Source organism: Tachysurus vachellii, chromosome 8, assembly GCF_030014155.1.
Source record: "Tachysurus vachellii isolate PV-2020 chromosome 8, HZAU_Pvac_v1, whole genome shotgun sequence".
NCBI lineage: Eukaryota > Metazoa > Chordata > Actinopteri > Siluriformes > Bagridae > Tachysurus > Tachysurus vachellii.
The window spans coordinates 28,449,002-28,473,787 of record NC_083467.1 but is presented as its reverse complement, the minus strand read 5'-3'; the positions used below and the strand labels follow the sequence as shown (position 1 = coordinate 28,473,787).

The 24,786-nt window shown below is 41.6% G+C and overlaps 1 protein-coding gene across 1 annotated transcript in view; it reads left to right on the top strand.

Annotated features, from left to right (window-relative positions):
* The first annotated feature begins 6,248 nt into the window (after positions 1 to 6,248).
* The window catches only part of cps1 (carbamoyl-phosphate synthase 1, mitochondrial), a 102,192-nt gene continuing 83,654 nt past the window's right edge, over positions 6,249 to 24,786 (top strand). The window contains exons 1-12 of the mRNA XM_060877118.1: positions 6,249 to 6,437; positions 7,986 to 8,095; positions 9,767 to 9,911; positions 11,516 to 11,605; positions 11,678 to 11,734; positions 13,764 to 13,856; positions 13,956 to 14,045; positions 14,473 to 14,601; positions 18,122 to 18,228; positions 18,546 to 18,687; positions 20,109 to 20,186; positions 20,386 to 20,484. Coding sequence (XP_060733101.1) covers positions 6,357 to 6,437; positions 7,986 to 8,095; positions 9,767 to 9,911; positions 11,516 to 11,605; positions 11,678 to 11,734; positions 13,764 to 13,856; positions 13,956 to 14,045; positions 14,473 to 14,601; positions 18,122 to 18,228; positions 18,546 to 18,687; positions 20,109 to 20,186; positions 20,386 to 20,484 — 1,221 coding nt within the window. The 5' untranslated portion in view covers positions 6,249 to 6,356. The remainder of the gene's footprint in view (positions 6,438 to 7,985; positions 8,096 to 9,766; positions 9,912 to 11,515; positions 11,606 to 11,677; positions 11,735 to 13,763; positions 13,857 to 13,955; positions 14,046 to 14,472; positions 14,602 to 18,121; positions 18,229 to 18,545; positions 18,688 to 20,108; positions 20,187 to 20,385; positions 20,485 to 24,786) is intronic.

Genomic DNA, 24,786 nt, shown 5'->3' with positions numbered 1-24,786 from the left:
CACACCTGGCTGCTGGAGGTCTGGGATCCTACACAAAGACCAGATAAAACCACGCTGTTTCTCTGATTGAACTCATAGGGACCTCAACCAAACACGCACACACACACACGCGCGCACACACACACACACACACGTGCGCACAGACACACACACACACACACACACACTCCCCTGCAAACGCATACACACGCATACACACACACACACACACACACACACAACACAACGGGACATTCCTTTTTACTAATAAAACAAGTAGATAAGATACTCTAAGATTCTTATTCTTATAACCCTGTTGTAATGTGCTTCTTCTGTTAAGGCTTGCCTGGACTTAAAATGATTTGCTCCTTACTTTCCTGAAAAGGGTGTATTTTATTTAGGTATCAGAACACAACACTGTATTAACATCAGTTATACTTTAATTACCTACCCTGGCATGTTAATGTATACCTGTTCTAATGCTGTATGTTCTTTTAAGGTTTGATGTCAGAATGTATACAAAATTATCTGTTTTCACTTCCCTAATGCAAATGCATTTTGTTTTCTTTTGTGTTTCATTTTTGTCTCTTTCTCCTTTATAAGAACACAATATCGTAGTAACATCAGTTACACTTTGATTACTGATCTGTGTATATAATGTACCGCTGCCTTTATACCGTCATTCCCCTTCATGTTTAGTATCCAAATGACCACAAAATTATCAGTTACTCATTTTTCAATCAATGGTGTATTTTATTTGAGCACGAAAGGCGCTATACCATCTTAATACACCTTGGATAAAAACTTTAAAGTCATCTAAAAATTTGATAGCTAAACCACGCCCACAGACACCTGAAACAAAGAGAGTTTTTCCCTCCGAAATCCGGGTCGTAGTATTGGCTATGTCCCCAAAGATGGGTGGAGTTCGGGACCTTTAAATTGTCACAAACACCACCAATCCGTGGTCAGATTTTCGGAAAACAGCTTAGAGACAACTCCGTCTTCCTTCAGAGAACTTCCGGCGAGCTCCACTTCCCAGAACCATCCTCAGGAAAAACGTCTGACCCCATCCTGACAGATTTCTCTGTTGCATCCAGACTCTTGTGCCGCAAGCCAATGCAATTAACCGTTTCCTCTACCAATCAATTTAGATGCGTATTTCAAGTAGGAACCTTGTATTGAGTCTTTAAGGTGAATTTAAGTTTCTGTGATGATTTCCCAGTCAGGGTGTGATTAATTTTGAAGTCTAAGCTTGCCATTCCTTTCCTTCCTTTCTAATTTCTTCATTTCCAGTCTCTTCCTCCCATTCCCCACTTTCAATTCCTTTTGTGTGTTTTATTTTCATCTTTGTTTTCTCTATTTCTTTTGTTTGTTTGTGTAGTTAGTTTTATGTTGTGTTTGTCTCTTTCATTAAATACCATATTTTTGTTCCACAAGTGATTGTCTCTGAGTATCGCTCACCAACGTAAGGTACCTGCAACATCTGGACTGAACTACATGCTCTACTAAGTTAATTTAATTGAAATTACGGTATAAAGTAAAAGGGAAGATACCGCCCTCATAGAATTAATAAAGATTACACGGCCTGTTCACCGGACGAACAGACCAAATAAGTGTAACGTTAATTCCATTACCGTCAATTTCAGCTTAGGTTAAAATATTTAGGAGTCACTATAACACGTTATAATTACTTATAAATATTTACCTTGCTTTGCGAGCCAAAATCGCTACATCTTGGTGCCTCAGTCCGCAAGATTGTCATAGCGATACACAGCAAATTGCCATGGAGACAACCTTCATTAGGTCCCAGAGAGAGTCAACAATCAGCAGGTGACTGTGGAAGTGGGGAAAGGAACGCAAGAGCGCCTCGCTGCAGTGCTCTGCCGGGGGAGTTGTTGTTCCAACAGCGGCCTTGGCCAAGGCCAGTGCTGATTGAGGGGAGCCGAAAGCAGATAAGATTGGGATTGTTTGGTCTTGGGGCGAGTAGACGCATTCCAATTTACACAGACAGGAAGGAAGCTTAATGTTTCTGGAACTATTTTTTATCAATCAGTTATATAAGGAATAAAATACTTTAGGAAACGTTCCATCCTTCCATCTATCCATCCATCCATCCATTTTCTATACCACTTATCCAACACAAGGTCACATGGAGCCTGGAGTCTATACCAGCTGACACAAGGCGGAGGACACCCTGTATTCAGACCACATTGTCACATTTTATTGTCATGTCATCCATATACAGTATGTTTGACTCAGTAAACAGTGAAATGAGACCATTTTTCTTCAGGACCACGGAGCTACATAAAACAAAGACAGAGCTAAGGACTTTGTCTCTTTGCTGGTGTTGCTTGATCTTAGTGCAGCTTTTGATAAAAGGGACAGTCCTCTCCTGGATCAGGGCTTATTTGACGGATCGATATCAGTTTGTAGATCTACTGTAAATGGTGACCACTCTAAACAAACTAAGGTAATGTTCGATGCTTTTCTCCCTATATATGCTGCCCCTTGGTGCAATCTAGGTTGGATTATTGTAATGCTTTACTAACTAGAACCAGAAGATATGAACATATCACTCCTGTCTTATCTTCATTGCACTGGCTTCCAGTCAAGTTTCACATTAATTATAAAATACTATTATTAACCTATAATGGTCTCGCGCCACAGTACCTGAGAGATCTTTTGTTTTTTTATGATCCGTCACACCTACTTCGATCAAAAGGTGCAGGCTATTTGGTAGCACCTCAAGTACAGCAGAGGGCAGAGCTTTTTCTCACAGAGACCCACAGTTATGGAACAAATTTCCAGTTAGTGTTTCGGGACTCAGACACAGTCTCAGTGTTTAAGTCCAGGATAAAACACATTTGTTTAGTCTAGCTTTACATGAATAGCTTTTCTTAGGTAAAGGAGCAGATCTTGAGGGTTCATGGGCATTCAGTGTTTGGTGAACTGGGAGGTCTGGATGCTGTCGGCTTACCACCTTTGCAAGTCGCTCAGGTTTGCAGACTGTGGAGTGGTGGGACGCTTTACATCCCAGGAAGTCCTCATGTCTGTCATGCCTTCTGGCTCTAGCCTTTTAGTGATGATGTCATAGCTAGTCTTGCCGGAGTCCCTTTCTGCACTTTACACATAATTTACATTGTCCATCACCTGATCACAGTCATACATAACAATTTTTCTCTCTCTCTGTCGAGCTATATATGCCACTTCCGAGCTCCTTGTGTTCCGAGTTCCCAGTGTTCAGAGTTCCTGACCTGATGGTCTCTTCTTACGGAGCTACTTGTCAATCCTGATGTTCTACCCCTGGTTGGAGTCTCATCACCTGGTGGTCACCCTGCCAGGGATTGATCTGCATGGTCAGCCAGTGTCTCATGGGATTGTTGTGTATGAAGCCACCCAAAGACTGTCATGTCTTCTTTTGAACCAATGTGTCAGTCAGCTGTCAGGTTTATACAGCAATCAGGTCTGTGCTGAACTCAGCGTTTACGATGACCCATTAGTTCCTCAAGAGCTCTCGGCTGCACTATTATAAACTGTTGTAGAAAGGACATTATTTACATTTACACTATTTACTGTAGAGTGTCACCCAAATGAGGATGGGTTCCCTTCTGAGCCTGGTTCCTCTCAAGGTTTCTTCCTCTTATCATCTCAGGGAGTTTAAAAGTGTTATACAAATAAATTTAATTGAATTGAATAGTAAGTAGCCATAGCCTCATAAAGTGCATCTGTGCAACCTGGTGCAAACAGTGCAGGACAAAAAAGACAGGGCAGGACAAAAGACAGAGCAGGACAAACAATACAAGACATCACACATCGTGAGGGCCCGAATGCTTCGGTACATTTTTCCAGGTGGCAGGAGGGTGAAGAGTGTGTGTGAGGGGTGTGTGGGGTCATCCACAATGCTGTTGGCTTTGTGGATGCAGCGTGTGGTGTAAATGTCCATAATAGAGGGAAAAGAGACTCCAATGATCTTCTCAGCTGTCCTCACTATCCGCTGCAGAGTCTTGTGATCCGAGATGGTACAGTTCCCAAAACAGACAGTGATGCAGCTGCTCAGAATGCTCTCAACAGTCTCTCTGTAGAAGGAGGGAGATGGGCTTTTCCCAGTCTTCAAAAGAAGTAGAGACGCTGCTGAAGTTTCTTGGTGATGGAGCTGGTGTTGAGTGACCAGGTGAAGTTCTCCAAAATTTGATGCTGTAACTTGATATAATTATGCAAATGAAGTGCATTTAGAAATTCATCTGTTCATTTATTCATTTTTTTATTCATGAGCCTATCCTGGGAACAATGTGGATTTAGCTTATAATGGGACTTTCTGAAGGTGGAGGGAATTCCAAAAGCCCACAGTTAAGAATGTGAAATTCTACACAGATGTCAAATAATGGAGATGGAGTGCAGGTCATTTGTCATGTAAATCAATATAATGTAAATCAGGAGCTGAAAACATTAACTGCAGATACAAGGCAAGAACCATAAATTTTAACATTGATAAACTGAAAGACTGGAATTTAAACAGTGGCTTCAAACAAGGTATAAAGAGAACACAAGCCTGTGGGATTATGGGGCATATCACATGGAGGGTGGAGTCGGACCACATAGTGGTGGACAGAGTGCCAACACATCATAGGGCTCAATCACACACCCATTCACACACTACGGACAATTTAGATATGCCATTTAACCTACAGTATATGTATTTGAACTGAGGAAGAAACTGGAGAACCCAGAGGAAACCCCAAAGCACGGGGAGAACATGCAAACTCTGGAATTCACCCCAAACCCCAGACATACAAGGCAAACATGCTAAACGTGCTAAGCCACTATGACACCATGTGCCTTTGAGGCAGCTCACAGTATTTTATTTAAGCAAAACAGTTTGAACTCTTGGAACTGCTTACATGAATATTTATTATAACTGAGCTACATGTAATTCTACACATCTGGTGTGGTGCTTATTTAAATCCTAATTTATACAGTACATCCTCTTTTTTAATGTAATATATACACAGTAAACAAGCACACGTACGTACATACAGTCCCCTTCAAAAGTATTGGAACGACAAAGCCAGTTTTATTTTTAATAATCTCCAGCTTTCATTCCCAGATATTTACATCCAGATGTGTTGAACTTACAACCAATCAAGTGACTTACAATCACATGATCGATAGTATTGGAAGATGTAACTGACACATGTTTTGTTGCCCTTTTATATTGATTGAGCCAAAGGATAAAAAGAGTAAACCTATGTGAAGACCAGAAAGCTAATTAGGAGAAAAGCTAATTATTTTGAAGTTGAGAAAAGAGTGAATATTTCACAAGCATTGGACATTCATTCATTCATTCATTCATTCATCTTCTACCGCTTATCCGAACTACCTCGGGTCACGGGGAGCCTGTGCCTATCTCAGGCGTCATCGGGCATCAAGGCAGGATACACCCTGGACGGAGTGCCAACCCATCACAGGGCACACACACACACACTCTCATTCACTCACGCACTCACACACTAGGGACGATTTTCCAGAGATGCCAATCAACCTACCATGCATGTCTTTGGACCGGGGGAGGAAACTGGAGTACCCGGAGGAAACCCCCGAGGCACGGGGAGAACATGCAAACTCCACACACACAAGGTGGAGGCGGGAATCGAACCCCGACCCTGGAGGTGTTAGGCCACCGTGCCCCCCCAGCATTGGACATATTTTATCATATTTATTAATTTAAATTTTTTAGAAAAATACAAGATTTCATATTGAATTTAATTTTTTATTTTTAGCAAACCTAAACAAGGAACTGGTAAAGATTAAACAAACAGAAAAAAGCACAAAACCTTTTAATAAAATAACTGTTAGTTTTTTTTAAATATAATTTAATATTATTATTATTATTATAATCACTGTCAACAACAACAACAATAATAATAATAATAATAATAATAATAATAATAATAATAATAATAATAAAAGCACTAAAATGTCCTGCCACTTATTTTCACGTTTTATAGGATGTTCTGCATATATATGAATTCCCTTTTATTTATAAAACCACTTTGTCGCACTTTTATCTTTAATTTATTATCTTGTATCCAGATATCTCATATTTCACATTGCATCATTTATACAGCGCGTGGCTTTTGTAAACGTCCCACCTTTCATAACTTCTGATGAGTGCTGATTGGTCACCGTTTCCCCGGCTCTTTTCTGATTGGCTAGCGCGGTGGCTCACTCGCCCACTGCACGACGTTGCCTCGTTGTCAATAAAACAAGCTCCTATTTCATTCTAAATGTGAAGTATCAAGCTCCGTGATTTAATAACTGCGCTAACTTTAGAGATCAAGTCGGTTAAATAATATTTTATAACAGGTGGAGTTTGAAACATGACCAGACTGCTGACAGTTTGTGTGAAGAATTTTACCTCAGGGGTTTGGAGACAAGCTGCACGTGCGCTTAGCATCAAGGTAACACTTTACTTTATTATCTCATTTTATAAACTTTATCTCCTCATATAAACACCTGGCTGTGATTCATGTCGATTTATATAAACTTTATCTCATTCTATAAACTTTATCTCATCATATAAACTTTATCTCCTCATATAAACACCTGGCTGTGATTCATGTCGATTTATATAAACTTTATCTCATTCTATAAACTTTATCTCATCATATAAACTTTATCTCATCATATAAACTTTATCTCATTATTATAAACTTTATCTCATTATTATAAACTTTATCTCATATAAACACCTGGCTGTGATTCATGTCGATTTATATAAACTTTATCTCATCATATAAACTTTATCTCATTATTATAAACTTTATCTCATTTAAACACCTGGCTGTGATTCATGTCGATTTATATAAACTTTATCTCATTCTATAAACTTTATCTCATTCTATAAACTTTATCTCATCATATAAACTTTATAGAGACTATAGTGACGTGACATACGGTTAAGTACGGTGACCCATACTCAGAATTCGTTCTCTGCATTTAACCCATCCAAAGTGCACACACACACACACCGTGAACACACACACACACACCGTGAACACACACCCGGAGCAGTGGGCAGCCGTTTATGCTGCGGTGCCCGGAGAGCAGTTGGGGGGGTTCGGTGCCTTGCTCAAGGGCACCTCAGTCGTGGTATTGCCGGCCCGAGACTCGAACCCACAACCTTAGGGTTAAGAGTCAAACTCTCTAACCATTAGGCCACGACTTCCATTTAATTATCTTACATTTATGTCATCTAAACTTCATCTTATCATCTAAACTTCATCTTATCATCTAAACTTCATCTTATCATCTAAACTTCATCTTATCATCTAAACTTCATCTTATCATCTAAACTTCATCTCATCATATAAACTTTATCTCATTATATAAACACCTGGCTGTGATTCATGTCGGTTTATTTGAGATTCCATCCAAGGACATGAATGACAGAACTTCCCAAGAACTTTAGGAAGTTAAACCTGCATAATATTTAATAAAATTGCTAAAAAAAAAAAACCTTATAATTAGCATTAGCATCTTGATGCCCGATGACGCCTGAGATAGGCACAGGCTCCCCGTGACCCGAGGTAGTTCGGATAAGCGGTAGAAGATGAGTGAGTGAGTGAATGAGTGAGCATTAGCATTAGCATCAGCGTTGTCTTCTCACTAGCTCGTGTAATATTTCCAAAACAATAACACAAAGTTGTCAGGAAGCCAGAGATAGGATTTGTTTTGAGTTACATATCAGTTTATCTGACTTTTTTGCATGCAGAATATTGTTATGTAGCATGGAGTTAATTTCTTATTGTGTTCCTTTAAAAACAACAACCAGAACAAAACCTTTCTGCTATTGCTGCATGTAGACGGACTAACTGGGGTGATGTAATATTGCATCACTTCTTCAAGTCTGGACACATCCACATAATTAAGTACACAGTGAGTCCTGGTGTTTATCAGCACTCCCTGTTTAACAGGATGTGTTGGACTGTGTTTTGTGTGACATGCAGGCTCACAGCGCTCGTCTGGTTCTTGAAGATGGCACGGTGATGAAAGGTTACTCCTTTGGCCGTGACCAGTCAGCGTCCGGAGAGCTGGTCTTCAACACTGGGCTTGTAGGGTGAGAATAACTGACTGTAACACTGACTGCAGTCACAATGATACATGTACATGTACATTTACTATGTGCTCCTACATTACTGTAACTGTACATTACTGTATACACTGAACAAAATTATAAACACAACACTTTTTTTAGCACCATTTTTTATGAGCTGAACTTTTTCCATGTACACAAAAGGCCTATTTCTCTCAAATATTGTTCACAAATCTGTCTAAACCTGTGTTAGTGAGCACTTCTCCATCGCTGAGATAATCCATCCACCTCACAGGTGTCATATCATGATGCTGATTAAACAGCATGATTATTGCACAGGTGAGCTTTAGGCTGGCCACAATATAAGAAACGTGCAGTTTTTATCACAGAGCACAAAGCCACAGTACATCCGACCGGCCTCACAACCGCAGACCACGTGTAACCACACCAGCCCAGGACCTTCACATCCAGCATCTTCACCTTAATATCATCTGAGATCAGCCACCCGGACAGCTGCTGCAACAATTGGTTTGCAAAACCAAAGAATTTCTGCACAAACTGTCAGAAACCGTCTCAGGGAAGCTCATCTACATGCTCGTCATCCTCATCGGGGTCTCGACCCGACTGCAGTCCGTCGTCATAACCTTGAGTGGGCAAATGCTCCCATTCGATGGCGTCTGGCACTTTGGAGAGGTGTTCTCTACACAGATGAATCCCAGTGCAAAAACTAAAGTGTTGCGTTTATAAGTGTTGTGTTCAGTGTACATATAATTATAATTATGAGCTTTAAATTCTGAAATGTGGTCCAATATACATACATGTATAATACACTTATGAACTGATTTTGAGAATATGATACTGATATGAGTAATAATATGATCATAAAAGACAGATATGAGCTCAGATTAGTATACAATACTGACATGAGCTCTGAAATGAGTAAATAATACTCTGGAATATAGTGTACAATAGAGATACTACCTGATGTACCTTATTTATTTGTTAAATCTATCTATCTATCTATCTATCTATCTATCTATCTATCTATCTATCTATCTATCTATCTATCTACTGTATCTATCCATCCATCCATCCATGCATCCATCTATCTATCTATCCATCTATCTTTACGTCTGTCTGTCCTTCAGTTCGTCCGTCCATCTGTCCGTCTATCTATCTATCTATCTATCTATCTATCTATCTGTCTGTCTGTCTGTCTGTCTGTCTGTCTGTCTGTCTGTCTGTATGCATCTATCTATCTGTCTATCCATCTATCTATATGTCTGTCTGTCCGTCAGTCTATCTATCTATCTATCTATCTATCTATCTATCTATCTATCTATCTATCTATCTATCTATCTATCTATCCATGCATCCATCTATCTATCTATCTATCTATCTATCTATCTATCTATCTATCTATCTATCTGTCTGTCTGTCTGTCTGTCTGTCTGTCTGTCTGTCTGTCTGTCTGTCTATCTATCTATCTTTACGTCTCTCTATCTATCTATCTATCTATCTATCTATCTATCTATCTATCTATCTATCTATCTATCTCAACTCCAAAAGGAATACACATTAGATATACGCGTATACATTACTAACATAATCCCTGATACGAGTTTCCTTTAATAATGTGATATCTGACATCAGTATACTGTCCTGATATTTGAATTTTTCTCTTGTAATTTTTAGATATCCAGAAGCCCTTACAGACCCCAGTTATAGAGGTCAGATTCTTACTCTTACCTACCCCATTGTGGGCAACTACGGCGTTCCTAACACGCAGGAGCTCGACGAACTGGGACTGAGAAAGAACGCAGAGTCGGATCGCATTCAGGTGACAGTACCTCCATGCAGTGACATCACTAGGTGTCACATGGGACTACTTCTTTGTTTCATCATAAAATAGTTTGGCCAAATGAGAAAATCACTGGTGTTTCAGTTATAATGTGTTGTCTGGAACTCCATTGTTTGGAACTCTTTAGATATTAAAAATCTCTTGCCATGTCGGCCAGCTCTTTGATCACGATCTGCAAAAAATCCCCAGCATAATTTATGATTTAGAAAATCCACAAGAGTGGTATTCAAAATAGCCCGTGCAGATTTTTTTTTTTTCCAGGAAAAACAAAAAATGTTAGCAATATCACTATCGATAGCCCAAGAGTTATTTTCTAATAACATCACACCACAAAGTCTTTTATTGCTCTATACTACAGCCAACCCACCGATGCTAACACTATTTATCCTTTTATAGTTACGCCTGGTGTTGTGAAAAAGTCTGTGCATCAATTTAGTTGTTGTTATCTCTGCGTTATAGACATTGTTCATCAGTTTCCTGCTCTACCTTCTCTTCATTTCTGTCACTTGAAGCTAATAAGACAAAAGAAATGCAGCTCGACGTGTGGAACTGGTTTTAGATCTGAGCCGTTTTCGAAGTTTATTACTTGTCACACGGAACAAAGCAGTCTAGAGCAGACCGTTCAATAAGCTGCACTTAAAGTTCATGACTGTTTTTTCCCTGTTCATCAATATAAACATGCTTATACAGTACGTCATGCTTATATCACATATTACTTATATTACATCACATAGTCCCATGAGTTTTGTGTCACTGCATGTCATCTTATTGGTGGGTTTTTTGCAGATTTTAATAAAAAACATCTGATGCTAAGTGAACTTCGTCAAACCGGGTATCCTTCCATAATGAACTCAATAATATAATAACAACTAGGATAATTGTTATGTGTGCTGTTATATGATAATAATACCTTCTGACTAATCATATCGTCGCTGTCAGACGGAATCCTCGTATCTCCAAAACCGTTATTTTTCAGGACATTAAAAAAACGCCGTACCTTATCTGCAGTACACAGGGTTTAGTCCGCGTTGCAGTGGATTGTCTTGCGCTAAATTCCTGTCCTCAGACGAGCACCAGAACTAGCGGGGGTCAAGATTTTTTTTTCTTTGAGCCCAGTGTTTTGAAGACATTTACCTCAGAAGACGTGTTGATTCGTTGCGACTCTTCTTGAGGAGAAATATGCCGTGAAGCTCTCCCACGGAGTGAGGAAGAGGTGGACAGTTGAAGTGTCCAATGGAGTTATGAGATTTGCGCTCAAGCTATTTTCAAGACTTTAGATTGGTTAATAACTTGTAAAAATAACAGACCCACGTGGGGACTGACCAATAGCATCCATATGTGAAAAAATATGAAATTGACCAAATTTGGACATACGAGGTTTCCGCCCGACAGCGACGATATACAACTGCAAATATGCTAAATATGCATTGAGGGATTTATTTAAGGGAGCAAGTGTTCAACACACCGAATGGATTTTGCGACCGAGAAAGAGAGGCATTAAAATGGACGACTCCCTGATCACTGCCGACTTCTGAACTAGAGAACCGATTGAGATCCAACCTGAGTGTGTGATGTATTTACAGGTATCAGGGCTACTGGTGCAGGACTACAGTCACGACTATAGCCATTGGAACTCGGTGAAGTCCCTGGCACAGTGGCTGCAGGAGGAGAAGGTACTGAGCAGATTGGTTAGTCTTTTTACAACTTGCAGTGCAGCTATTCTGATGTACGTATCTGTCATTTAGGTACCAGCTTTATATGGCGTGGACACCAGGATGCTGACCAAAATCATCCGAGACAAGGTATGTCCCTTACTCTTTTCTAAAGAAACAGTGAAGTGGTGTACTGTACGAGTTGATGTCTGTTTTGTTACATCAGCTTGATAAATGATCATGTAGAACAGTTTGTTTGTGCCCGAACGGCTGCTTTGTGGAACAGTTTTTGTCACACAGTTTTTCAAAGAATGTTGCAAAAATAAAGATCTTTGTATCAGGTGTTAGAAACACCTTGTTCATGAGAGAGATCAGAGGAGACTGGCCAGAAAGGAAAGCTTCATTACATCAAATAATCACTCTTTACAACCATGGTGAATAGAACAGCATCTCAGAATCAGAATCCACTACACATCCTACCATGTGGTGGATGGGCTACAAAAGCTGAAGGCCACATCATGTTCCTCTCTTTTCAGCCGAGAACTGGAGTCCGGAGGATACAGTGGTCACATCACCCCCCAAACTGGACAGCTGATGACTGAAAAAGGAACTTATTCTAACTTCATCTGTTTAGTTTTCAATAGACGTTGTAGATGATTGCATGAGATCCCTGGTCCAATTTTCAGACTTCCAAATATTCAAGGTGGAGCGCCTTTGTTTCAGCTCAGACCAGTCAGCTCAGACCAGTCAGCTCAGACCGGTCAGCTCAGACCAGTCAGCTCGGTCCAGTCAGCTTGGTCCAGTCAGCTCAGACCAGTCAGCTTGGTCCAGTCAGCTTGGTCCAGTCAGCTCGGTCCAGTCAGCTCAGACCAGTCAGCTCTGGCCTGTCAGCTCAGACCAGTCAGCTCAGACCAGTCAGTTTGGACCGGTCAGCTCTGACCAGTCAGCTCAGACCAGTCAGTTTGGACCGGTCAGCTCGGACCAGTCAGCTCAGGCCAGTCAGTTTGGACCAGTCAGCTCGGACCAGTCAGCTCAGACCAGTCAGCTCAGACCGGTCAGCTCAGGCCAGTCAGTTTGGACCGGTCAGCTTGGTCCAGTCAGCTCAGACCAGTCAGCTCAGACCGGTCAGCTCAGACCAGTCAGCGTTTTCCAGTCAGCTCAGACCAGTCAGCTTGGTCCAGTCAGCTCAGACCAGTCAGCTTGGTCCAGTCAGCTTGGTCCAGTCAGCTCGGTCCAGTCAGCTCAGACCAGTCAGCTCTGGCCTGTCAGCTCAGACCAGTCATCTCTGACCAGTCAGCTCAGACCAGTCAGTTTGGACCGGTCAGCTCGGACCAGTCAGCTCAGGCCAGTCAGTTTGGACCGGTCAGCTCGGACCAGTCAGCTCAGACCAGTCAGTTTGGACCGGTCAGCTCGGACCAGTCAGCTCAGGCCAGTCAGTTTGGACCGGTCAGCTCGGACCAGTCAGCTCAGACCAGTCAGCTCAGGCCAGTCAGTTTGGACCGGTCAGCTCAGACCAGTCAGCTCAGACCAGTCAGCTCAGACCAGTCAGCTCAGACCAGTCAGTTTGGACCGGTCAGCTCAGACCAGTCAGCTCAGACCAGTCAGCTCGGACCAGTCAGCTCGGACCAGTCAGCTCGGACCAGTCAGTTTGGACCGGTCAGCTCGGTCCAGTCAGCTCAGACCAGTCAGCCCAGGCCAGTCAGTTTGGACCAGTCAGTTTGGACCAGTCAGTTCGGTCCAGTCAGCTCAGACCAGTCAGCTCTGGCCTGTCAGCTCAGACCAGTCAGCTCAGACCAGTCAGTTTGGACCAGTCAGCTCAGACCAGTCAGCTCGGACCAGTCAGCTCGGACCAGTCAGCTCGGACCAGTCTAGCCAATCTTCTCTTACCTCTCTTTTCATTAAGGTGTCTCAGAAAAACATCTGGATTTATTGTTTGATTCTCACAGCATATCGATGTCAACAGTTTGGGAATTCAACGTAATATTTAGATACAATTTTCTGTTTTGGTGGGAAGTTTGAACTGTGATGTACATTGACGTAAAATTGTTTATAAAAATGACTTTCATTCCAAAGTGATGAAGAAAAAGCATCGCCTGTGTTGTGACTGATTAAAAAACGAACAAATGACCTTTCAATAGATTATACAGAATTGATTGCTTGGCTTTTTTTCTTTCATCAGGGCACAGTTTTGGGGAAGATTGAGTTTGAGGGGCAGCCAGTTGAAATTACTGACCCAAATGAACGAAATCTAGTGTCAGAAGTCTCCACAAAGGTAACCAGACCCTCACGTGAGGTGATTCACCCTGTAACAGGCTCTGCTGTCTATGCTACACTGGACTCTTTATGTCGTCTCCTTTCGCTCTTTTATTAGGAAGTGCGAGTGTATGGGAAAGGCAATCCCATCAAAGTGGTGGCTGTTGACTGTGGGATCAAGCACAACATCATCAGGCTGCTGGTCAAGGTGATGGAGATGTTACGTTGTTATGTTAATGGCTGTATGATGGGGATGTTCACATGTACAAAATGTCACAAACAACTCAAATTATCTTTTTATAATATCTTTTTTTTTCAAATTATATTTTTTTTGTCTTCCAAAGCTACATCCACCAATTATGGTTATTTATTTAATACACACAGACACACAAACAAGCACACACACACACACACACAATTTCTTTTCATGAATAAACCTAAAAATGATTAAATTGGTAGAACATATAGGATCTCTTCAAACATCACAAACTTTAACGACCATTGTCCTAGACGGCCGATTAAAAGCTTCATTTTGTATTTTAAGCAAAAAAACTGCTTATAGAAAGCAAATGTAATTTTTATCTATATATGAATCACCGTCTCTGATGTATGTGTGTGTTTGTGTGTTTATTCAGCGTGGTGCCGAGGTGCACTTAGTGCCATGGGATCACGAGCTCATGAGCCTCGAGTATGATGGCCTCTTCATCTCTAACGGCCCCGGTAACCCTGCTTTGGCTGGAACTCTGATCCAGAATGTGCGCAAGGTACTTCATCCACCATGCTCTTCTCACACTCCTGTTACACTGCTCATACACTCCTGTTACACTGCTCATACACTCCTGTTATACTGCTCATACACTCCTGTTACACTGCTCATACACTCCTGTTACACTGCTCATACACTCCTGTTACACTGCTCATACACTCCTGTTATACTGCTCATACACTCCTGTTACACTGCTCATACACTCCTGTTACACTGCTCATACACTCCTGTTACACTGCTCATACACTCCTGTTATACTGCTCATACACTCCTGTTATACTGCTCATACACTCCTGTTACACTGCTCATACACTCCTGTTACACTGCTCATACACTCCTGTTACACTGCTCATACACTCCTGTTACACTGCTCATACACTCCTGTTACACTGCTCATACACTCCTGTTACACTGCTCATACACTCCTGTTATACTGCTCATACACTCCTGTTACACTGCTCATACACTCCTGTTACACTGCCCATACACTCCTGTTACACTGCTCATACACTCCTGTTATACTGCTCATACACTCCTGTTATACTGCTCATACACTCCTGTTACACTGCCCATACACTCCTGTTATACTGCTCATACACTCCTGTTATACTGCTCATACACTCCTGTTATACTGCTCATACACTCCTGTTACACTGCTCATACACTCCTGTTATACTGCTCATACACTCCTGTTACACTGCTCATACACTCCTGTTACACTGCCCATACACTCCTGTTACACTGCTCATACACTCCTGTTATACTGCTCATACACTCCTGTTACACTGCTCATACACTCCTGTTACACTGCTCATACACTCCTGTTATACTGCTCATACACTCCTGTTACACTGCTCATACACTCCTGTTATACTGCTCATACACTCCTGTTATACTGCTCATTCACTCCTGTTATACTGCTCATACACTCCTGTTATACTGCTCATACACTCCTGTTACACTGCTCATACACTCCTGTTACACTGCTCATACACTCCTGTTATACTGCTCATACACTCCTGTTACACTGCTCATACACTCCTGTTACACTGCTCATACACTCCTGTTATACTGCCCATACACTCCTGTTATACTGCCCATACACTCCTGTTACACTGCTCATACACTCCTGTTACACTGCTCATACACTCCTGTTACACTGCTCATACACTCCTGTTACACTGCCCATACACTCCTGTTACACTGCTCATACACTCCTGTTACACTGCTCATACACTCCTGTTATACTGCTCATACACTCCTGTTACACTGCTCATACACTCCTGTTATACTGCTCATACACTCCTGTTACACTGCTCATACACTCCTGTTATACTGCTCATACACTCCTGTTACACTGCTCATACACTCCTGTTACACTGCTCATACACTCCTGTTACACTGCTCATACACTCCTGTTACACTGCCCATACACTCCTGTTACACTGCTCATACACTCCTGTTACACTGCTCATACACTCCTGTTATACTGCTCATACACTCCTGTTACACTGCTCATACACTCCTGTTATACTGCTCATACACTCCTGTTACACTGCTCATACACTCCTGTTACACTGCTCATACACTCCTGTTATACTGCTCATACACTCCTGTTATACTGCTCATACACTCCTGTTATACTGCCCATACACTCCTGTTATACTGCTCATACACTCCTGTTATACTGCCCATACACTCCTGTTACACTGCTCGTACACTCCTCTCACACTCCCGTTACACTCCTCTCACACTCCCGTTACACTCCTCTCACACTCCCGTTACACTCCTCTCACACTCCTGTTACACTCCTGTTACACTCCTGTTACACTGCTTGTACACTGTCGAATGTCTGAATGCCTACAGTATGACTTTGGGTTTAATTCACATTAAAGAAAGATATTAGATAAACTAAAAAAAAGCAAAAAAGGTCTATCTTTTATTCTCTTGTAACTAATCTACATTTATTTGATGCAAATGTGGCATCACTTAATGAGACACTATATTTCCAAATGTATTGGGACACCCCTCCAAATCTTTGGCTTTAGGTGTTCCAATCACTTTCATGGCCACAGGTGAATAAAATCGAGCTCTTAGGCATGCAGACTGCTTCTACAAACGTTTGTGAAAGAATGAGCTCAGTGAATTCAAGAGTAGTCCTGTGACAGGTTTACACCTGTGCAATAAGTCCATTCATGAAATTTACTCACTACTAAATATTCGATGGTCAACTTTAAATGGTATTTTAACAAAATGGAAGACATTTTGAACAACAGCAGCTTAGTCACTAAGTAGTAGGCGATGTGTACAGTGTACAGATGTCGGCAACATTTTGCAGACACAATAGCTACAGACCTCCAAACTTTGTGGGGCCTTTAGATTAGCTCAAGAACAGTGCGAAGAGAACTTCATGGAATGGGTTTCCATGGCCGAGTGGCTGTGTCCAAGCCTTACATCACGAAGTAATGGTGCAGTGGTGTAAAGCATGCGGCCACTGGACGTGACAGGAGACGTGTTCTCTCGAGTGAATCATCAGTGTCTGACATTAGAGGAATCGTCATGAGCTTCCTCAGGAATGGTCAAAAATTCCCCTAAACACACTCCTAAACTTAGTGGAAAGCCTTCACAGAAGAGCTGAAGCTTTTAGCTGCGAAGGGTGGGACAACTCCATAAAAAACCCTACGGATTAAGAATAGGATGTCATTAAAGTTCAGGTACATGTAAAGGCAGACGTCCCAAAGTGTGCATACTTTAAAAAATCCTAAATCTAATCTTTGGATTATTTTATTATTAAAATTAATTTCACTGTATTTCACACTTGCATCTTTTAATCCTGAAAATATCTTGCATTTTTAACAAAAAATACACAAGAAAATTCTGTTTGTGAGGTTATAAACAAACTTTACATGTATATTATAGTGATGTGTAACTTGATATCTATAGAAGGAACCAAGTTTTTCTACAGTGATATATGACCTGATGTAATGTTACTAAGTAGGCCTTGTTACTAGGAGTGAACGAGCAGTGTAACAGGAGTGTAACAGGAGTGTAACAGGAGTGTAACAGGAGTAAATTAACCCTTTCATATTGGTCATACTGTATGTGGACAAAACAGTGAAAGAAATGCTGAGATTGACATTTTCAGTACTGCTGATAGAGATAGTGACGTGACATACGGCTAAGTACGGTGACACACACTCAGAATTTGTTCTCTGCATTTAACCCACCCAAAGTGCACACACACACAGCAGTGAACACACACACACACTGTGAACACACACCCAGAGCAGTGGGCAGCCATTTATGCTGCGGCGCCTGGGGAGCAGTTGGGGGGAGTTATTGCCGGCCCGAGACTCGAACCCACAACCTTAGGGTTAAGAGTCAAACTTTCTAACCATTAGGCCTCGACTTCCCCAAAGTAGTAGATCCTGTGTAGTGGATCGGACATGGAGGCCACATGTCATATTTTTATGCATGGTATTTGAAGGCATTGCTGTCTGATGGCTTTTCTATATCAGGTGCTGGAGAGTGATCGTCCTGAGCCGGTGTTTGGTATCTGTATGGGGAACCAGATCACGGCGTTGGCTGCCGGTGCTCAGTCGTACAAGCTGCCCATGGGGAACAGGTAACACCTACAGTATGTTGGGTGTGTGATGATAACTGTGGGATTTTACATGGACTCAGTGAAGTTTTGTGTGAAACACTAAATAAACTCTCAGGATAATAAATACACAGAACAGCAAATAATCAGGACAATAAATATCGAAGAAAATAAATACACATACACAGGATCATAAATACCCAGAGCAATAAAGTCTAGTTGATCTGTTCATGTGTCTGTTTGTACACACACCACACGTCTTGCTTCGTCTTTCTGTCTCTTAGATAAGTGTGTTTTGTCTCTTAGGCAAACTTTTCTGCTTGTCTCTTGTCTATGTGTAGAGGTCAGAACCAGCCAGTGCTGAATGTGGTGACGGGACAAGCCTTCATTACGGCTCAGAACCACGGCTACGGTATAGACAGCGAGTCTCTGCCGCTAGGCTGGAGTCCGCTCTTCATCAACGCCAACGATGGAACCAATGAGGTCTGATCTCCACATATAAAAAATAAATAAATAAAATTACTAGCAAAGTGATTTTTCTTAGGCTAAGGTTTGGGATGTTGTGCATAGCATGTTAATTATCCTTATTGTTATTTGTACACCATTAGTTTACAAGAAACTAAAAGTTTAATGGTATTCACTTCCAAACATACCTAGGATCAGATGCTTTGTATTAGAGAAGAGAAGGAAACTTATAGCTACCACATTTTTAACTCATCACTTTTGCCTCCAATGTCTTTGTGTTGACTTTGAGCTCCTGTAATTTCTGACACTGGAAAATGTGATTCACTGGTGTGAATTAAAAAGCACAAAGAAAATCACAGAGCTTATGTACGCAGTTATCTAGTCAGCCAATCATGTGACAGCAGCACCATTCATAAACTCATGCAGATCCAGGTCAAGAGTTTCAGATAATGTTTAGATCAATGACCAGAATAAAGAAAAAGTCTGATCTCTGTGACGTTGGTTGTTGGTATCAGACGGGCTGGTCTGAGTATTTCAGAAACTGCTGATCTTCTGCCATTTTCACACACAACAGTCACTAGAGTTGTGACAGAAAGGTCTGGAAATCAAAAACACACTGAGTTTGGTTTGAGCTGCCAGGAAAGATGGGATGCACTTTTATTTCCAGGGATTTCAGAACAGTGTAACAGATATTGCGTCATCGGGTAGGCGTGGCCTATTTGATAATCTAACCCTAACCCTAACCGTAACCTTTGGTTGTTTATTTGTTTTCAAAAAATAGCTTAACTGTAAGATAATAAAGCATAATAGATATAAAATATAAAATCTACTGTTTTGTCCTTCATTATCCATCGTACAGTAGGTACACCCTTTTTTTTTTTTGAAAGAGGGCGTTTTCCAAGACCTCCAGAAACCACGCCCACTTTACGTCATGGTAACGAAACCCCTGGAATTTAGTGAATGCCCTTGAAAGATATAGTGACTCATATAATCAATCTTTCCAACTGTGGTATACAACAAAAAAAACATCTCAGCATGCACAATAAATCAGACCTTTAGGTGGTTCACAGGGTTAATCCAGCAGAAGACCACATCAGGCTCCTCTCCTGTCAGCCAACAGGAACCTGAGGATATCATGAGCACAGACTAATCCATACTGGGCAGATGAATATTAGAGAAAAAGTTCACTTAGTCTTTTTTACAGTCTTTAACTGACCAGATTGGATGCGTCTGTGCTCGTGATAGGCTTAGATTCTTATTCTTGGCTGACCGGAGTGGAACCTGAGGTCTTCTGCTGTTGTAGCTCATGCACCTCAAATTTGGATGTGTTGTGTGTTTTGAGATACTGTATAATATAAAGAATAGAATTCACCTGGAAATCAACACAGTACATCACTGTCTCGATTCTGTTTTTATTTATTTATTTTTTATCCCTTTAGGGCATCATGCATAACACCAAGCCGATCTTCACAGCGCAGTTTCATCCAGAAGCGAAAGGTGGTCCCACTGATACAGAGGTACTCTTTAGTGTCTAACGTCATGCACGGATATCTGTAGTAATTACATCTCAACATTTCATCTCATCACTGCATCACGCACGATTAAATTACACACAAACACCTCCTGCTTGGGTTGTTTTATTGTTTGTGTCGACGTGCTGCATTTTTTTTCTTCTTTTTTTTTCATTCAAAACCTGATCTCTTTGTTTCTGTACAGTTCCTGTTCGATGTTTTCCTGTCTCTTATAAAGAAGAAGGAAAACAATGGCATCATGTCTGTGATGCCACCGAAGCCTGCTGTTCCACCAAGAGCCCAGGTGAGGGCGCCACAGCCACATGCATCGAGAGAGAGAGAGAGAGAGAGAGAGAGAGAATTTTTTTTTTTGAATTTGAAAAAGACCTTTATTTCGATTTCTCAGTTTTAACAATGACCGATAAAAGGTTTAATTTAAGTCAATGCAGGAAAGGAATAAATAAATAAAACAAAAAAATAAAACAGAGAAATAAAATAGCTTTAAAAGTTACGTGCAAAACTACAAAAGAAAAAAACAAATGTACATGACATTCTTTAATACATGTTCTGCGCAAAATGCAGTTCATCATTAAAAACTGAGCAGAGTGCATTATTAATGCACCAGATTTTTTCAAACATCGCCAAGTTCGCCGTTTTCTTGTAAAAGTGAAAGTCCACTAGAATCCTGGACTTCATCAGTGCTGTTGTTACCATCCTTGCATCATCGCTGCCTCTTTGTTCTACTTTATTTTTTCGGCTGATGTAAATGCCCATTTTTGCCTGACCCACAACAAAATTTAAGAGCTGGCATTCTGCTTGCCTTTTCTTAGTATACTTTACCCCCAGGATAAAAGTTTGGACTGAAAAGGATTTGTTAAAAGCGTTAAAAACAGTCTGCAAAAGGGTAAAAAGGGGTTTTAGTCTGAGACACTGCGTAAAAGTGTGAAATATTGTCTCCCTCCGTAGACAGAATGGACACTTGTGACTTGTCTCTGGACACAGGACTGAAATAAAAGCATTAACAGCAATGATTCCGTGCAGGATTCTCCACTGTAAATCTCCAGTTCTTTTAGTTAATGGTGGCTTGTAGAGTGACCTCCACTGTGGTCGCTCTTCCTCCCTCAGCCCGAGGACAGAGCGCCACGGTGTGTCTACTCTACCATTAAGACTATTCCTGTTAAAAACCTTAACACAGGCTTTATAAAACATTTTCCCAGAGACCATGTAAAAATCCATACTTGTGACATTTCTACATTCTAAAAAGTGACCAGTACTTCCCTCTAAGTCTGGAGACAGAGAGAGCTCAGGAAAAGGGTCCTCCTCGTCCGGCTGTTCAGCCCCCCCACAGTACTCCACTAGCATTTGTTGTTCCTCTGGTGACAGAGCAGAGTTCCACCTCTGAAGTAGCCGCGCCACGATCCGTAACGATCTCGATCCCAGCCGGGCAGCTACTCTACCGGCGTCTTTGAGCTCTGGTCCAGCCAGGTCCACCAGGCGTCCCAGCGTGATGAGACCAGATGTTTGCAGAGTGTGGGTGAGGGCACTGTCTGCAATGTCCAGACGTGCTCCGTAGATGAGGGGCTCTTGAAGTAGCCAGTGTAGCGAGTTCGTGCCTGTGGCTCTCTCTGTCCTAAAAAGTCTCCACACTTTAAAAACATTGTGATAAAAAACAGGTAGTTTCAAAGTGTTCAGCTTTCGAGGGTCCATTAAGAGCAAAGGTTTGTCAAGTCCCAGATCCCCAAATGATCTTAAAATAGTACTGGTCACACATTTCCAAGCTACAGACATTGAACCACATAAAAATCTCTGTAAAAATTGTAAACGAAATGCAGCGGTTCTGCTCTGTAGGTGCACTACGCCCTGCCCACCTTCATCTTTGGGTAGGTATAAAACACTCTGGGGCACCCAGTGTAACTTATCCCAAAAAAAATCTAAAAACATTGACTGGATTCTTGCTAAAAAAGTTACAGGTGGGTCTACACATGCCATTTTGTGCCAAAGGGAGGACGCTGCCAGGTTGTTTATGATTAGCACACGTCCCCTGTAAGACATCTTCGGCAAAAGCCATTTCCACTTATCTAAACGTCCCTTTATCTTTAAAACTGTCCCTTCCCAGTTTTTTTGCATAAAAGGCTCTTCTCCCAGGTAAACTCCAAGGTATTTAAAACCGTTTTTTTTCCAGAGCAGTCCCCCCGGGAGTTTGGGCACACTAGATAACCAGCACCCTACCAGAAGGGCCTCGCTTTTTTCCCAGTTGATCTTGGCAGAGGATATATTGCCATAATCCCTGGAAATCCTACTCAGTGTGTCAATATCACTCTGTTGGTCTAAAATTACCACTATATCATCAGCATACGCTGACAAACGGAGAGTGGTCCCACAACCGGGAAATGAGAAACCTTTCAGTTCGTTTCTTAGTTTGTTTAAAAAAGGTTCAATGGCTAGGGCGTAGAGCATACCTGACAGAGAGCAACCTTGTCTTACTCCCCTGTACACTTTAAAAGGAGCACATAAGCCACCATTAACTTTCAGTACACTTTCAATGTCACAATATAAAACTCTTAGTTTGTTAATAAAATCAGAGCTAAAACCAAAAGCTTTAAAAGTTTTCCATAAAAAATCATGCTCCACTCTGTCGAACGCCTTCTCCTGGTCTACAGAGACCAGACCCATTTTCAGCCCGAACAGTTCCGAGGCACTTAGAAGGTCTCGGACCAGCGAGATGTTATCAAATATTGACCTCCCAGGTACACAGTACGACTGATCAGGGTGGATCACCTCTTCCAGAACGCTTCCCAGTCTGGTGGCTAAAACCTTAGAGAGCAGTTTGTAATCGCTACACAACAGGGACACAGGTCTCCAGTTTTTCATGTCGGTCAGGTCTCCTTTCTTTGGGAGTAGCGTGAGGACTGCCCTCCTGCAACTCAGTGGAAGCAACCCTCCAGTTAAGCTGTTGTTGAGGACTTCCAGCAAGTCTTCCCCCACAACGGCCCAGAAGCACTTGTAGAACTCTACTGGAAGTCCATCTATACCCGGCGCTTTTCCACTCTCCGTACTTCGTAGAGCTTTGAAAAGCTCTTCTGAAGTTATTGCTCCACTGAGTGCTGGATCTAGGTGTTCAGGGACTTTGGGCAGTCCTCCCAGGAAAGCCTGCTCTGTGACCTGGTCCACTTTAAGCTCACTGGTGTAAAGCTTTTCATAAAAACTAACTGCTCTCTCGCGTATTTCAGTAGGATCGGATAAAATGTCCCCAGTTTCGGATCGTAGGTTGTGGATAAAACGTTTCTGGCCATTCTTTCTTTCCAAGTTAAAAAAGAACTTAGATGGTGCATCCATCTGGTCTGCGTTCTGGAAGCGTGATCTTATCAGTGCACCTTGTACTTTTAACCCTAGGAGGTCAGATAACATTTTTTTCTTGGCTGTAAGGGTCTGAACATGGGCTTGTTCACCTGCTGGCTGCAAAAGAGACTGGAGTTTCATAATTTCATTCTCCAGTTGGCTTATGGACTGAGCCAACTCTCTTGTGACATTTGCAGTGTACTGTTGACATAATTGTCTGATGTGTACCTTGCCCAGGTCCCACCACTGCTGTAAGGATGTAAAATTTTCCTTGTCCTTTTTAAAATTATTCCAAAAAAACGTAAAAATGTCCATAAAATGTGTGTCATGTAAAAGAGCTGTGTTAAAATGCCAGTATGCACTTTTTGGTTTAATAGATTTTAAAACTGCTATGCAGGAAACCAAACTGTGGTCTGAGAGACCAACAGGACTGATAAAACAACTCTTTAAAATGTTTAAATGATGTTTAAAAACGTAAAACCTGTCCAACCTTGCCAGCGATATAAAATTGTTGCGGGTGTGCACCCATGTGTACTGCCTCTGGGAACCATGAAAAGACCGCCATGTGTCGCTTAAACCGTACTTTTGAATCAATTGACTGAGGCGTGTACGGGAAGGCATGTGGGGTTCAATATGATTGCGGTCGCTGTTGTCTGTGGTGCAGTTAAAATCCCCACCAACAAATAAAAATTCTTCATTATCACATGTCTCAATGGCTTTACATACATCATCTAAAAAAACAAGTCTCTCAACCGGTGAGGTTGGAGCATATACACACATAAAGATAAAAACGTGATTCTCAAACTGGGCCCTGACTTTTAACAGTCTGCCCTTCACAATCTCTTCTGTATTGTATGTGACTGGCGTAAAATTCTTAGAAAATAAAATTGCCACACCTCCACTGGTGGAAGTGTTGTGGCATAGGCAGGAAAGACCAGGCCATTCCTGTGTCCAGTCAGCGAGATTGCTGTTATCACTGTGGGTTTCTTGTAAAAACAACACGTCTATCTTCTTTTGTCTCGCCACTTCAAAAATCTCTGCTCTCTTCCTGCTATCTCTTGCCCCATTAACATTCAGAGATGCTATATGTATGTCCTCCATGACAAACCAGAAGAGAGTTATTAACAGCAGCAGAGTGTGCAGCCACTGAGGACTGAGAAAATTAGACTGTTTCACCTCCATCATCACACAAGTTAGCGAGTTTTGTCATTATCTTTTTCAGTCGATAAACTTCCTTATCCTCAAAACAACCTTCAGACATAAAACG